At 41.1% G+C, this 16,977-nt stretch overlaps 1 protein-coding gene across 2 annotated transcripts in view; it reads left to right on the top strand.

The window, feature by feature from the left end:
- The first annotated feature begins 4,489 nt into the window (after nt 1-4,489).
- The window catches only part of PLPP1 (phospholipid phosphatase 1), a 100,953-nt gene continuing 88,465 nt past the window's right edge, over nt 4,490-16,977 (top strand). For both annotated transcript variants that reach the window (XM_017548670.2, XM_017548669.2), the window contains exon 1: nt 4,490-5,285. In XM_017548670.2, coding sequence (XP_017404159.1) covers nt 5,228-5,285 — 58 coding nt within the window. In that variant the 5' untranslated portion in view covers nt 4,490-5,227. The remainder of the gene's footprint in view (nt 5,286-16,977) is intronic.

Raw genomic sequence — 16,977 nt, 5'->3', positions numbered from 1 at the left:
TAACCATTTAGTAATACAATCTGAGATTATCTCATGAAGTTGAATGTGGACATACTACATAATGCAGCTAGTAATTCCACACAAGAGACATGTACACAAATGCCTGCAGCAGCATTATTTGCATAAATGAAAACCCAGATGATTATTGTCAGAAGAATGAATAAAGTGATGTACTAATATGACAGACCTACTATTGCAGCAACATGAATGAATGTAAGAAATATAATTGAGTGAAAAAAAGTCGAGGGCAGAAGATTAAATCTTTGGCATAATATTTTTAAAAGCTAAAAAAACAAGCAAGTTAAACACTACATATTTTTAGAGATACATACACATGTTGTTCAACGATAGGGAAAAAGCAAAGCTAAAAAAAGGTAAACATAAAATTCAGGAGCATTTAAAGACTGCAATGATCCAGGTGTTTAGTTGAATAGCATCATAGATTCATAGTTGCCCATTTTATTATGCCTCATAGCTTATTTTTATTTATTTAATTTTGAGATGCAGTCTCGCTCTGTCGCCCAGGCTGGAGTACAGGTGGTGTGATTTCAGCTCTCTGCAACCTCTGTCTCCCAGATTCAAGTGATTCTCCTGCCTCAGCCTCCCAAGTAGCTGGTACTACAGGTATGTACCACCATGCCTGGCTAATTTTTTTGTATTTTTAGTAGAGATGGGATTTCACCATGTTGGTCAAGCTGGTCCCAAACTCCTGACCTCAAATGATCTGTCCACATTGGCCTCCCAAAGTGCTGGGATTACAGGTGTGAGCCACCACGCCCGGCCTTTCCATAACTTATTTATATGTCATATATTTATGTATCAAATATTATATGATAAAAACTTTAATAAGGTATGAAGCAAATAACTTTGACAAAAGTGTAAAAAAGATGAAAATATACCACACTGTGAAATTTTCTTTCTGGGGGGAAAGGACATAAGCACATGGAAACAAAAATATCCTAAGGGAATTGAGTCTTATGACTTTGCAGACAATTTTTGAAATAAATATGTTGCTGAGACAGTAAGTGCTGTTAGAATGGAGAGATGGAGATTTACTGATATTGTGTTAAAGAGCGGTGCAAGCAGAGGAGTGGGGACAGAATTCAGCATGCAGAGGTATCAAAAGAGAAAGTGAAAATTCGGCATGTAGATTGCAGACTCCTTTTCAAGAAGTTTAGTAATGACAGAAGGGAGGAAATGAGCTTCTTTCTTCTTCAGGGAGCTTTAGGACTGTTCTTTTTTTTTGGAGACGGAGTCTTGGTCTATCACCGACGCTGGAGTGCAGTCGTGTGATCTCAGCTCACTGCGACCTCTGCCTCCAGGGTTCAAGCAATTCTCTGCCTCAGCCTCCCAAGTAGCTGGGATTACGGGTGCCCACCACCATGCCTGGCTAATTTTTGTGTTTTTAGTAGAGACGGGGTTTCACCGTCTTGGCCAGGCTGGTCTTGAACTCCTGACCTCATGATTCACCTGCCTTGGCCTCCCAAAATGCTTGTATTACAGGCATGAGCCACCGCCCCCAGCTAGGACTGTCTTCTGAAGCTCCATCCTACTTTGCTTTTGTTTTTGATGCCTATATCACATGGAGAAAAATATAGGCCCAAGGGCAAACTTTGTTAAGCATTTATGCAAGCCTCTGAGGTGTCTTTCTCCCTCCCACCCTCCCTTCTTCCCTTCCTCCCTTTCTTCCTCCCTCTCTCCCTTTCTCCCTCTCTCTCTCTCTTTCTTCCTTTCCCCTTTCCCCTTTCCTTTCTTCTTTCCTCCTTCCCTTCCTTTCCCTTTCCCGTTCCCTTTCTTTCATTTTTTTCTGGGATGCACAAACTCCAGAGACATGAGTCAGTGCTCTTGCCTCTGAGATTTCATGTTCAGTCCAGGGACGACACACTCATAGCTACCTATCTCCTCCGGGGATATTAATAGTGTTCCAGTTTTTTGTTTTTGAGATGGAGTCTCGCTCTGTCACCAGACTGGAGTGCAGTGGCGCGATCTCAGCTCACTGCAACCTCCACCTCCCAGGTTCAAGTGATTCTCCTGCCTCAGCCCCCAAGTAGCTGGGATTACAGGCGTCCATCACCATGCCCAGCTAATTTTTGTATTTTTAGTAAAGACAGGAGTTCACCGTGTTAGCCAGGATGGTCTCGATCTCCTGATCTCGTGATCCGCCCTCCTCGGCCTCCCAAAGTGCTGGGATTACAGGCAAGAGCCACGGCGCCTAGCCTATGTTATTATTTAATTTGTGTTTCCTTTTTAAAAAATTATTATTGCCGGGCGTGGTGGCTCACACCTGTAATCCTAGCACTTTGGAAGGTCATACCAGGTTGATCATGAGGTCAGGAGTTTGAGACCAGCTTGGCCAAGATGGTGAAACTCTGTCTTTAAAAAAAAAAATTATTATTTTCACCACCATTTCAAAGTTATTTACCTCAGTCTCAATTCCAATGATCACACCAGAATCCATTTATGACAACAAACTAAACAAAAAAAAAAAATTCCCCCCAAAAGGAATGAAACTTCCCCACTCCAAAACAAAATGATATTTTTTAGTCATTCTTTCCAAAAATGAGGGCTTATTAATTGCTTTTTTTTTTTTTTTTTTTTTAGGTGGAGCCTCCCTGTCGCCCAGGCTGGAATGCAGTGGTGCAATTCTCCGATCACTGCAACCTCCGCCTCTTGGGTTCAAGCGATTCTCCTGCCTCAGTGTCCAGACTAGCTGGGATTACAGGTGCTCACCACCTGTTAGAATTTTTGTATTTGTATTGCTCCCAGGTAAAATCCCTACTCTGTGTACCACCTGTATACTTACAACACACTTCTATCACCGTGTTCATTTAATCACATGCTTTCTAACTGGGCCTCAGGCTAACCCTTGAGGGCAGAGACATTCTCTTGTTTGTTTTAGCTTCTCCACAGCTGTGTACCAGGTATCCATTAGGGGCTCAATAAATGTTGAATTAATGAATTCGTGAATAAACAAAAAATCACTAATCAGTAAGGTTTTTTGAATGTTATTTTTGAAAACACACTTTAAGAGTAAATGTTTATTGCTTTAAAATACAAAGAATTAATAAGATCTAATATTTGATAGTACAACAGGTCTATAGTCAATGATTAAATTGTACATTTTAAAATAACTAAAAAGTATAATTGGATTGTTTGTAATACAAAGGACAAATGCCTGAGAGGATGGATACCTCATTTTCCATGATGTAATTATGAAACATTGCATGCCTGTATCAAAACATCTCATGTAGACCATAAATATATACACCTATTATGTACCCACAAAAAGTAAAAATAAAAAATTTTAAAAAGTAAATGTTATTTCAAAAGCTGTTTCAGATACTGAGCCTAGACTGTAACACAATAGGTGCTCAACAAATGTTTTTTGAATAAATACCTAATACTCAGACATCACAAGTACTTTCGGTTTATTGGGACTTGCAATCTGAGGCCCTTGTAACTCTGGAAGTAAATAAAGCCACATGATAAACAATGACACATCTTTCTCAGGTGTAAAATGCTTAAAGCTTTTACAGCTATTTAAACAAGAGGCGAAATAAAATACATTAGTTTTAAAGAAAAACATCTTGCTTCAAATGTACTTTTTGTTTGTGAGAGCTTACTTGAGGCTATATCTTCAGACTCCCTGTGTTTAATGTTATCTTTCCATTGGTTTCGTGAGTGCTTCGCAAGAAATGTCTAAGAAGTGGTAGGTACATTTTGTGATTTGTGTTTTACATCTTTGTCTGAATAAGAGAAAATATACCCATCATTAACACCTGTGGAGCGTTTAACTCTAGCTAAAGTCACTTTCATCTAATCTTTTCTGGGCTTCACTTCTTCCAGACTGGAACACTGAGCAGGGATTATCAACATCCCCGTATTATAGATAGGAAACTGAGATTACTAAATCTGGGCTAGGGTCCTCCTGGGAATGGGGCAGGGGGATTGCTGGTTAAAGAAAATTATTCTGACACTTGTTAAACACAATGAATACTTTATTCAAGATCACTGCAATAAGGGTCACCACGATTGAAACAGGAGAGAGAAATTGAGCTCAACTCAGAATACGGCAAAGACAGCAAGGGATTTATAGGCAAGGAACAAGCACCGTGTCTGTGAGGGAGGTGACGGTGGATGGAAAATTACTAAGAGGAGACTTCAAGGGTAGGGGGATTCTGGCTAAAGGCAGGTCAAGTGCTTCTGCAGCAAAGGTGGAATATAGGGAATCGAATCCGACATTAAATATCAAGAGTTCAAGGGTGATCAGATATCGAGGATGTATGACTTAGCATGATTCTTGCCAATACGTGGGCACAGCCAGGACACAGGGTGGTGAGCGTTGAGGCCTAGTTGAGAAAGGGCTCAGAGGTACCGAACTGAAGGAGAGCGTCTCTATTCCAGCCTACTCTGACCTCTTTTCCCCGCTTAAACTCAGTGGTAACAATCTGACCTCTTTATTACCTGATTCCCACGGAAGGGGTGGGGACTGGCAGGCAGCCGGTGCTCTAGGATCGTGAGCAGGGGTCCTAGCTCCCTGAAAGCGGCAATGCTTAATGGGGGTACAGAGGCCGAAATCGGAGACCACCCAAGGAACTGCGGTCCACAGCAAATCCCCACGGATCGGAACAGGAGCCGCCCCCAGGCCCTGCCCGGCCGCCGGGAGCCACACTTCTGGGCGGCTGCCGCAGGTCGGGCGGGGCGAGGCCGGCGGCGCTGATTGGCTGACCGCCGCAGCCTGGGTTTCCACGGCCCCGCCCCTGCTGCGCTCCCCACGACCGCAAGGCCGCGCGCGGGCCGGTCCTGCGCTGCCCGGCGGGAGGGGCTAGACCCCGCGTTCCTCCTCCCTACCCGTCTCCATCCTTAAAGCGCGAGTCCGGACGCCCCGCCTGTGGGAGAGGGCGCCGGGATCGACTGGGAGCATCTAGGGCAGGCTGGGACCGACCGAGGAGGTTCTGAGGCGACAGAGCTGCCGCGGCTGGCACACGAGCGCCTCGGCACTAACCGAGTGTTTGCGGGGGCTGTGAGGGGAGGGCCCCGGGCGCCATTGCTGGCGGTGGGAGCGTCGCCCGGTCTCAGCCCGCCCTCGGCTGCTCTCCTCCTCCGGCTGGGAGGAGCTGTAGCTCGGGGCCGTCACCAGCCCCGGGCCGGGCTCGAGAATCGAGGGCCTCTGCCGCTGTCTCCCATCTCAGTCCTTCGCCCGCGCCGGGCAGCCAGGGCAGAGACCATGTTTGACAAGACGCGGCTGCCGTACGTGGCCCTCGATGTGCTCTGCGTGTTGCTGGGTACGTACGCGCCGCCGGCCCGAGGGGCGTGTGCACCCGGGCGCGGACGGCTGTCCCGGGAGGGCATTTGCGCAGAGCCGCGACTGGCAGCGGGGGTGTGTTGCCTGACGCGTGCGCCGCTGCGGGGCAGTACACGGAGGGCAGCTTCTGCAGCCGAGGGACCCCGCTTTGCAGCCTGCACCCCAGCTCCCGCGTGCCCGCCGCTGTCTGTCGCCCGCCGGTGCGCTGAGCCCAGTCCTGCTTGGATGCTGTTCACGCCTCTGCGCTCCATGCCTTGCTCCTGTCCTCTGTTTCCAGTTCTACTCTTAGGAGAGCAGGGTGGGCTCCTCCCCTCTCTACTGTAGAGAAGCCTGGTCACTGGCCATTCTCAGTACGAAACTGGAGGTTTGATGCACAGGGGATCCTCAGTAGCAGGCGCCAGTGCCTGATTTGTTGTGAGAAGCAGTTTAATTTTTCGGCTATAAAAGGCTTGAACGTTCCTAATTAGAAGGCATTTCCAGGTTGTAAATTGTCAGGTTGCAAGTAGGGGTGAGCACGCCAAGTATAAAGAAGCTTTGGGGGTGGGGGAGGGTGCGGTACCCCAGAACCTACTGTTTGTTTCTCTGCACAGACTTTGGCCGTGGTGTGGCTTTCCATCTCTTGTGACAGCCCCGCAAGGAGCACTAGACATCCTTTGGCTGCAGCAGATTTCACGTTATCTTCCTGACTGGTAGAGTTCAGTTCTGAGGCTTCTGGTTGCCAGTTATTCCTTTCTTTGGAAGAGAAGGAATTGGAATCATTTGGATAAAGGATGGGCGTTGGAAGGAGTGGTTTAACCTTTTATGTATTGTATAAGGCAGTTATGCTGTGACCTATTTATATGTGATGGAAAAATCAAAAACAAAGCAAGAGCTGCTGGAAGTTTGGGTAGTCCTACTCATGTTGAAGTAATCAGAATAGTAGTAGCGTTGGCAAGTTCTCAGGGTGGGAGATCTGTGACCTTAGCCTCTTAGATGGAGATCTGCATAATGGTTTCTCAGTGATAGGAGATTCCTTTGGTTTTACTCCAGTAGTTCCTAGTTATACCCTCTCCAGTTTCCAACCGGACCATTTAGGCACCTGCAATCTTGTGGAATTCTTATAAATTCTGTTACCTGGTTTTGTTGTTGTTGTTGTAAGGAAAAATTCCATTTGTTATCTTTTTTTTTTTATTTTTATTTTTATTTTTTTTTTTAGATAGTCTCCTTTGTCACCCAGGCTGGAGTGCAGTGGCACAATCTCAGCTCACTGCAACGTCTGCCTCCTGGGTTCAAGTGATTGATTCTCTTGCTTCAGCCTCCCTAGTAGCTAGGATTACAGGCACCTGCCAGCACGCCTGCTTAAGTTTTGTATTTTTAGTAGAGACAGGATTTCTCCATGTTGGCCAGGCTGGTCTTGAACTCCTGACCTCAGGTGATCTGCCTGCCTCAGCCTCCCGAAGTGCTGGGATTACAGGCATGAGCCACTGTGCTGGGTCATTTTATCTGTTATTATGAAGCATCTTTGTTGTTTCCCAAGACACTTTCCGTTTAGGTCCACAGTGAGGTTTAGGAATTAAGTTTGGGAAAGGGGAACACAATTTTGGAACACTGTCTTTGTAAAAACACAATCCTTTCAGTTGTTGGGGCTTATTAATAAACATATTCAAATTTATTTGCAACAAAAGAACAAATACCTTTCATAGAAATGTTACATTGAAAAATATTTTTTAACTTGGTGTCATTGGAACTTTGTTAAACTTTGTTTATATTTTAGTGAAAGGAGAGGAAAATGTGCAATCAGAAAAAAAATCAAGGTATTTCCAATATATTGAATATTATCCTATCATTGCCACACGTTGTGCACTATCAGAATTATATATCATTTTCCCCCCTTCCTACTGTTGGAGTTTGATTAATTTGTAAAACAACATAATGTTTTTTCTATGGGCCAAACACTGATTAGGATGGGTGAAACATAATACTGCTCTGAGGTTGCTGAAGCTAATAGTATTAAACACAAAGCTATATGGTAGATCTGCAGTTAAAAAAAAAAAATCCTGCATAATGGAGGAACTGCCATGCAGTACAATTTTATAAATTATGTGTTGTTGTAGCCTGTAGTTTTAACATGATACAGACATCACATAATTATCCTATAAAGGTAGATTAATTTTATTGCTACATTGACTTGACAGTTGCAGGAATATGATGGCTCTCAAGAAGATAAAATTGTGTTTACAACTTAAAAAGTCTTTGGTGGTTTTGGAGAAAGCTTGCTTTGAGGATTTACTTGTTTTAGAAAAAGGCATTTGATCTATTTCCAACATTATGTTTTTGTATTACTGGCATTTCTTTTAAAGTAATTCAGTGTATTATTAAGATGAACTCAAAATTCCCTTTTCCTAAGTAGAAAGTTACCTATTTTACTGACTTTTAAAAATTAGATATGTAAGATTACATTGCATTTAACAACACCAACTGTCCATTACAAATAGCAGTGAAGGAGAACAGTGATGCAGGAGATACGAAACCTTTTCATACTTACTTTTGGAAGACACATGTTGTATATAGCAAATACACCTTTCTGGTGGGGTCTACTGTATTAAATTTGACTTTTATTCATTTTACTGACAGCAGGAGATTGGTAACCTAAAATCATGGTACTTGAAGAGAGTTTTCAACTTGTCATTAACGTTTTCCTTTTTCTGTGTAGAATCTACAGGTAAGAATTGACTGTTAGAACAAAAAGATGATTAAGCACTTCATAAATACAGGGTTATGTGAAAGTGGTTCATAATTATAATGTGAGTACGTTCCAGATTCTGTTAATGACCACCCCAACATCATATAGTATAGCCATTTTAATATGATGATGTTACGTGAACCTGTTATACAACTACTTTATAATTTTACTGAGAGTGATGTGTGTTGAAGTGATAATTAAAACATGCCGTGTGTGTGTGTGTGTGTGTGTGTGTGTATGTGTATGTGTATGTTTCTGTCCCTATGCCATCTTTATCAGTGTGAAACATGACTTCCTCTATATACATGTTCAAATTATTCGTTCCCTAAATGGATCTGATAAATCCTTGGAAAAAGAATGAGAACTTTGAGAAGTAATGTGTGTTGGTTTGTCAAGTGGATCTGGTAAACCCCTGGAAAAAGAATGAGAATTTTGAGAGATAATATATATTTGATTCCTTTCTGAAATGGAACATAGTCTTTCTCTGGCTCTTTTTATGACTGGTTCTGTGACTATATAACAGGTTTTTTACATTGTCTGAGCACATGAGAAAATCTCTACAGAGAATGGTGGTGGGCTGGTATGAAAGGGGCTATGTTTTAGCCCAGTGTGTTAAACCGTGGCCTGAATACAACTTATTAGTGTTTAATGGCTAAGGGTCATTTCAGATTTTAGCCTCTATGGCATTACACTGCCAATTAATGGACACTGAGTTCATCAATTTATTCAGTGCCTATTGATTGAAGGCCAGCTTCGTGCCCAGTACCGTGTTAGGTTCTAAGGATGCAAAGATAAATAAGATAATCCCTGCCCTCAAGGGCTCAGAGTCAATGAGGAATAAATAAACAAGATGTTATAATACATCATGATAAGTACAATAATGGAGGTTTGGAATATGTTCCCTTTGAGCAAAGAGAAGGGCCTTGTCTTAGATCTGCTGCATTGCAGATAAATGACTTGTCTGTTTACTCTTAGAGATGCAGAAAGGTCAGAGTTACCTGGAATTACTCATAGCTGCTGCTGCTTCTTTTTTTTTTTTTTTTTTTTTTTTTTTTTTTTTTTTTTTTTTTTTTTATTTTTTTTTTTTTTTTTTTTTTTTTTTTTTTTCCTTTTCCAACTTGATATAGGGCAGTAGGAGCCCAAGTAAGTACCAATGTTTATGACTTACTTGTGGGTGGTCCCACAACATCTAGAAGATTTAGATGGAACTGACAAAACTTTCTTTCTATATACCTGTGTTTTGCTGTTTAACAATCATTTAGAATATCTTTCTGTGCTGTGTGTGTTCCATTTTCCCTTTCAGATCTTTTCTCCACTCTGCTCTGTGGCTCTGGGAAATGACTTCTATGGGCTACATCAACTGAGCCCTTCCTTTTTGGTTTCAGGTTAGCTTTGCCCAGTGGGAGAGACATCAGAAGGGATCTCCCTAAGAGCTGGTTCCCTCTTGCTGGATTTATTGTTGCTAAAGCTGTTCTGTGAGTAGTTCACAACTCGTATTCAGTAATGGCCCTCTCTGACAGCCATCTATAGTTACAGATCTTTCTGGATTCTGATAACCCTTCCCTACCCACTTTAGACTTGGAGACAATAATGGCTTCCTGATGTTGCTAACCTAGAGGTACCCCACCATCTCTTGCTGTTTTCCCTAAACCCTACCTGTACCTTTTGAAATGGTTCCTTCATTAAATTTTCTTGAATGCTTCATTTGAGTATGCTGTTTTTCTTGCCAGGATCCTACTGATAATGCTCATTTATATCTAAAACAGATTTGAGGTAGCTGCCCGTTCTGCATTAGAAACCAATTACAGTTTTCCTTAATGGCAAATGCAGACAGGAGCCCATGGGCTGCCATGCTGGCTTTCTTGGGAGGGAGAGGGCTATGGTTTCCTCAGTATGCTCCAAATGTGGTGTCATCATTATGTCAAATCAAAGTCAATGGGTTTAGAGTAAAATCTAGCAGCAAAAGCATTTGCCACCAATGCTAGGTGGTTGTCGGGTCCCTCTTGCTTGTTTTACCCCAGTAATCATCTCAAATACTGATGCCATTTGTTATCACCATAATGCTGACATCATTTTACCCCTTAAGGATACGTCTAAGGAGCAGTCCCTTTGTTAAGCCTCAATCTGGGTCCCTTCCTTAAAGGGGGAAAAAGCAAGTATTTTGGGAAGATTCTCACTTGCTAATAGTCTCCAGCATTTTGTGCCTTCCCTTTTCTCCTAACATTTATTTGTTCATTCACTCATATTCAGTACACATTTGTTAACTATATCATAGGTGCCAGACAGTGTGTTAAGCACTGAAGATAAAAATAAGTAAATAAGACATAGGACCTGTTGTGACCACTTGCTGTTTCTTCTCTTTAAAATTCTGTTAGACTTCTAAACTTCTTTTGCTTCTGATGAAAGTTTGTGGGTTTTGTTTCTCTGTTTTTTTCTCTATTATTCTAGCCACAGAGAGAGGGAAGGAATCTCAAAAAATGAACAAAAATTTGTCAAACTGGCATATTCTTGGGTCAGTCTAGAATCGTGTTACAAGGCTTTTTCTTTCTTTAATTGGGTAGTTTGGAACAAAAGCAGAGGCCTGGAGAAAATTGCTACTATTTGGCTCTAGTTGGTTTTATTCAGTTGAGTTTTAACTTAAATTTACCTTACTTGGAATAGAGTATAGAAATGTTCAGAAAACTTTCCCCTTATAGATTTTATGAAATGTAAATTCTTCTTTTATATTCACTTTGAATTACATCCTTTGGAAACTCAAGAATGTGCTATGGATCTTTGTTAATCTCTTTCTCATTTAGTCATTTTTGGCGGAGCTCTACCAAACTTTCCGATGTGTTACTTAGTTTGGGGAATCATTCTGATTCTTTTGGTTAAGAAATTGAAGTTAAAATTGTCAATGTATGCCATATTTTTTTTAAAAAGAAGTTGGCGGCAAAAGTCACTAAACTCCCAGATATTGAGTGAACTGATTAACATTTCAGTTTTTATGGAAAAAAATTTGGAATGTTAATTATCTACTTTCTCCTAATTTAGGTGCCTTAATTCAACATTTGAAATGAAAATATACAGTCTGTACAAATCAGCTAATTAGGAAGTTACAGAGATACTGTCTTGTCTCTTTTCTTCTTTTCAAAAAAAGCGTTTGCTATCCAGAGATCATGAATGTTGGCTACAAGTAGCATTCTTATCTTTCTATCCTTTTTACTTCTTTTACCTTCCTTTTTATGTTCACTCTTCCCTCCCTACCCTACTTCCCTTCCTTTTGCTCATCTTCCTTTAATCTTTTTGCTGTTTAGGTTTAATGTGCAAATGGTTCAGGCAGGTTACTTTTTGCTCAACCGAAGCTAGTCTAAAATTGGGGGCCAGGTGTGGTGGCTCATGCCTGTAGTCCCATGACTTTGGAGGCTGAGTTGGGAGGATCTCTTGAGCCCCCTGGAGTTTGAGACCAGTCTGGGCAACATAGTGAGACCCCGTCTCTAATTTTTTAAACAAAAAAAAATGATAAAATTGGGATTGACTTATTCTTTATAAACTATGAAAAACTAGTTATGTTTTTCTTTAAAATGTTAGGCAGCATAGTCTGGTAATGGACTATGGATTCAAATTTTAGCTCCTCCCTTCAGCTGTGTGACCTTGGGTAAGTTTCCTCTTTGTGCCTCTGTTCTTTAGCTATATAATGAAAGTACCTATGGTTATCTTAAATTAGTCAATATGTAAAGTGCCTTGCACTTAATATACACTATGTATGTTTGTTAAGTAAAATAATCCTCTATAATCCTACCACCTGTAACATAATAATTATATTAGTAGAATTAACATCCATTAGTTTTGTATTAGGGACAAAAACACAAACTTTAAAATGTTTCTCATGAGTACTCATGGAATGCTTTTGATACTTAATGTTTTATTAGTTGTGTGAAAGCCACATACATGATTTCTAAGTAGTGGTAACTCCAGCCATGGTGAAAATTGATCTGTATAGGTCTGTGGTAGTGTGTAATTAAACAGATGGAAAAACTGTTATTTTATACAGTGATAAGTCCTGAATTTCAGCTTACCCCAGAAAGTGGAGTTAGCTACACTCTAGTCACCTTTTTATTGCTGAAGTCTTGGGGATGATTACTCCACTTATAAAAAAGTAGAGTTAATATTTCTAAAGCTTTTTTTTTTGCGACGGAGTTTTGCTTTTGTTGTCCAGGCTGGAGGGCAATGGCGTGGTCTCAGCTCACTGTAACCTTTGCCTCCCAGGTTCAAGCGATTTTCCTGCCTTAGCCTCCTAAGTAGCTGGGTTAATTTTTGTATTTTTAGTAGAGACGGGGTTTCACCCTGTTGACCAGGCTGGTCTGAAACGCAACCTTAGGTAATTCACCGGTCTTGGCCTCCCAAAGTGCTGGGATTACAGGCGTGAGCCACTGTGTCCAGCCCAATATTCCTAAAACTTATAAATGACCTTAATTGTACATCCTCATTTGTATAAATTCTATTATTTGAATTGCTCTTTGCAATTAAACAGGCAGCAAGGAAAAACTGTTGTGTAATACCTCTCTATATCCTCTCTCTCTCTAAACCAAGCTTGTCCAACCCATAGCCCACAGGCTGCATGCAGCCTAGGATGGCTTTGAATAGGGCCCAACACAAATTCATAAACTTTCTTAAAACATTATGAGATATTTTTTTGCAATGTTTTTAAAGCTTATCAGCTTTCATTAGTGTTAGTGTGTTTTGTGTGTGGCCCAAGACAATTATTATTCTAGTGTGCTTCAGAGAAGCCAAAAGATTGGACTAAACTCTGCATCTAAACTCTGTTTTTCAAACATTTTGACATATGTTAAATTGAAATTGTTTTTAATGTTGTGTGAGGACAGTGTTGTTAAGTCTTTGACATTGCATCATTTTTTTGTTTATTAAGCACACATTATTTGCTTTAATACAATGCTAGAAGCTGGAAATACCAGCGTAAAAAAAGATAATATCTCCATACCAGTGATATAAGACAATTACAGGTATTTGTAAAAGCTATGACAGAATTAAAGGAAGATTATAAGAAAGTTAGACTTTTGGGGACTGCAATCTCAATGAAGGCTCTCTGAAGAGGGAATATTTGAATTGAGAGATATTGGACTTGAGATTTAAGGAACAAAATGAGTTGGCCATGGAGGAGCTGGGAAAAAATTCCAAGCACAGGGAGGAGCAGGTGTTGAGGGCAAAAGGAGAAAAAGGCATTTTGTCACAGAAAAGAGGCCATTGTGGCTGGAATATGGTATGTATCAATGGTATTTTTAATAGTGAATTTTGTACTTTTATTTTTTTTGAGGTGAAGTCTCGCACTTCACCCAAGCTGGAGTGAGGTGGCGCGATATCGGCTCACTGCAGCCTTGCAAAATCCCGCTTCCTGGGTTCAAGCAATTCTCAACCTCAGCCTCCTGAGTAGCTGGGATTACGGGTGCCTACCACCATGCCCGGCTAATTTTTGTATTTTTAGTAGAGATGGGGTTTCACTATCTTGGCCAGGCTGGTCTTGAACTCCTGACCTCGTGATCCACCCGCCTCGGCCTCCCAAAATGCTGAGATTACAGGTGTGAGCCACTGCGCCCAGCCTGTAACTTTTATTTCTAAATGTCAGAATGGATAAAAATAATAACTGACATTTATGTAGTGCTCTCTAGGTTTGTGCAGCCTGTGCAGTCTTTCAACAACTCTCTCCGGAACTTGGTCATCTGCATTCTGTAGATGATGGAAGTGAGGCCTGGGGAAATTGGGAAACTCACCCAAGGCAACCCAGCTAACAATGGTATAGTCAGGAATTAGGAAATGCATTTTTGAGGATTATAACTTTTGAATGCAAATTAACTAGTCTGTATTTTGGAAAGGTTGTAATAAATGGAGAGAGTGAAGTAGGGATGGCTAATGAGTACAAAAAATAGGTAGAATGAGTAAGATCTAGTATTTGATAGCACAGCAGAGTGATGATAGTCAATAATGATTTAACTGTACATTTAAAAATAAGTATAATTGAATTGTTTGTAATACAAAGAATAAATGCTTGAGGTGATGTATACCCCATTTACTTGATGTAATGATTATAAATTGTATGCCTCTATCAAAATATCCCATGTACCCCATATATATAATTTATGATGTACCCACAAAAATTCAAAGTAAAAAAAAATGGAGAAGGTGAGAAAGGCAAGATTGTGGGAATTCATTGGCTATAAAAACAATGATTATTTTTGGTGGCTTAAATATTTTATAATTATCTTAGTTTTATGTTTAACTATTATGATGTAGTTTCAGAGTCAGTTTCTGCTTACCATCTTGAGTGTGTCTGCTGTCTAAAAGAGGCACTTTAAAGTCGGGTGCAGTGGCTTATACCTGTAATCCCAGCACATTGGGAGGCTGAGGCAGGAGGATTGTTTGAGGTCAAAAGTTGCAGGTTGCAGTGAGCTGTGATTGTACCACTGCACTTCTGCCTGGGCAACAGAGTGAGACCATGTATCTATAAAAACAAAAAGAAGAGGCACTTTAATATTCCACATCTCAGATTTTCAATAACTATTAAGCATTAGCAATGAGGTTATATCATGCTGGAGGATGTAACTAATTTCCCCTATTCAGTAATATGCTCATAGACTTTTTCTTCAAATAGCATTGTTGTTATAGGCATTCCTTTCAGGTTTTCACAGGAAAGGAATACCTTTATCTTCCCCTGTATTTCAAATGAATCATGTGTATGAAGTTCAGAGTTACAAAATAGAATGCATTGGTAATGCATTCTAGCAGATATAGTTAGAACCTCATGATTTAGTCCTCAGTTGTCACTACTTGGAAATGTCTCCTGAGTCTTTTTCAGGGTGGGGTGTCCAGGAAAATGACGTATAGGAAATGTGTAGCGGATGAGCCCTTCAGTTAATTGGCAGCTTGTTAAACCAGGTTTTGCCTTGCCTTTTGGTTCATTTGTGTCAGTAGTAGGAGAGATGGGTTTGCTCTTTGGTGCTAGAAAGGTAAATGAGAAGAGAAGAAAGCATTATTTATTGACTGCCTAACATATGTCTCTGGTAAATGTTTCACATGAACTCATGTAATCATCACAAAACTCTGAGGTACATAGTATTAGTCTCATTTTATGCCCTACTTATCACTGGAGATACCAAAAATAGGTATCCATTTTTCGATCAAGGGAAAAATATAACCCATGGATTTTTAATAGCTTATTACTTATGGTAGTAGACAGACTCATAGGAAATAATGATAAAACTGTATGATGTTATCAAGTGCCTGTTAGCACTGAAATTACTAAGAGTGAGTGAGACAGGGTCACCATCCTCAAGAGGTACACAAAGCCTTGGAAGGCGAGATATGCAGCTATTTTAATCAAGTCTTTTTTTTTTTTTGGAGATAGGGTCTCACTCTGTTGCCCAGGTTGAGTGCAGTGGCATGATCACAGCTCACAGTAGCCTTGACCTACCAGACGCAAGTGATTTACCCACCTTAGCCTCCACGAGCATCTGGGACTGCAGGTGTGTACCACCATGCCTGGCTAAATTTTTTTTTTTTTTTTGGAGACAGAGTCTCGCTCTGTCACCCAGGCTGGAGTACAGTGGTGCAATCTTGGCTCACTGCATCCTCTGCCTCCTGGGTTCAAGCGATCCTCCTGCCTCAGCCTCCCTAGTAGCTGGGATTATAGGTGTACGCCACCATGCCTGGCTAATTTTTTTATTTTTAGTAGAGACAGGGTTTCACCATGTTGGCCAGGCTGGTCTCAAACTCCTGAACTCAAGTGATTTGCCCACCTTGGCTTCCCAGATGCTGAGATTACAGGAGTGAGCCACTGTGCCCAGCCCCAGTTAATTTTTGATTTTCTGTAGAGATGAGGTCTCACTTTGTTGCCCAGGTTGGTCTGGATCTCCTGGACTCAAGTGACTCAAGTGAACTCCTGGACTTCCAAAGTGCTGTGATTACAGGTGTGAACCATTGTACTCCTCCTAAAGTCGATCTTTATTTCAAAACAATTTCTCCTGAAACCATTGCTATTGCTAGACAGCAGAGATAATGTAAACTTTTGGGCACGTTATTTTTGGCTACTGCTAAATTCTGAAATAATTCCTGTAGATAGTTCACAAGGATATGAATCTATCCACATTAATAGGTGAAAACACTCTAACATGGGTGCTTAGGAAGTGTGTGGCACGTGATAGCCATTCAAATACTTGTTATACGAATGGGTAGGAAATATACTTGAGTCAGCCATTCTTCCAGGGTTTAAAGTCTAGCTCCATCTGTTACTAATTTGTGTGACGTTGGACAGGTCACCTCAACTCTTTATGAGTTTCCTCATCTAATGAGGAAAGAGGTGATGCTAATAGTGCCTTCCTCGTGGTGCAATAAAATTAAATGAGATAATGTAGGTGAAGTGTTTGGCGGAGTCCTGGCCTGCAGTAGGCACTCAAATGTTTTTGCTGTTGTTGTTATTAAGCTAATAAACCAATTTGGTACCACGGACACAGTCTGCTATTTAAATGTGATTTCATGTGTTGGTGACTTTTTTTTTTTTTTTTGAGATGGAGTCTCACTCTGTTGTCCAGGCTGGAGTGCAGTGGCATGATCTCGGCTTACCACAACCTCTGCCTCCCAGGATTCTCCTGCCTCAACCTCCTGAGTAGCTGGGACTACAGGCATGCACCATCATGCCCGGCTAATTTTTGTATTTTTAGTAGAGATGGGGTTTCACTATGTTGGCCAGGCTGGCCTCAAACTCCTGACCTTGTGATCTACCTGCTTCGTCTACCAAAGTGCTGGGATTACAGGCGTGAGCCCCTGCGCCTGGCCGACTTTTTTGTTGTTGTTTAATTTGTCCTAGCTGCAGTTTAAACAGCATTGAAGTCAAAACCTGGTTTGTATTTCAGTTCCTAGCACCCAGATCATGGTGGGAAAGGTTTTAATTACTTCTAAC

This window comes from Cebus imitator, unplaced genomic scaffold (genome assembly GCF_001604975.1).
Source record: "Cebus imitator isolate Cc_AM_T3 unplaced genomic scaffold, Cebus_imitator-1.0 Scaffold213, whole genome shotgun sequence".
NCBI classification, from domain to species: domain Eukaryota; kingdom Metazoa; phylum Chordata; class Mammalia; order Primates; family Cebidae; genus Cebus; species Cebus imitator.
Note: the sequence above shows the minus strand (reverse complement) of the source record. Positions and strands in the feature narration are given on the sequence as shown.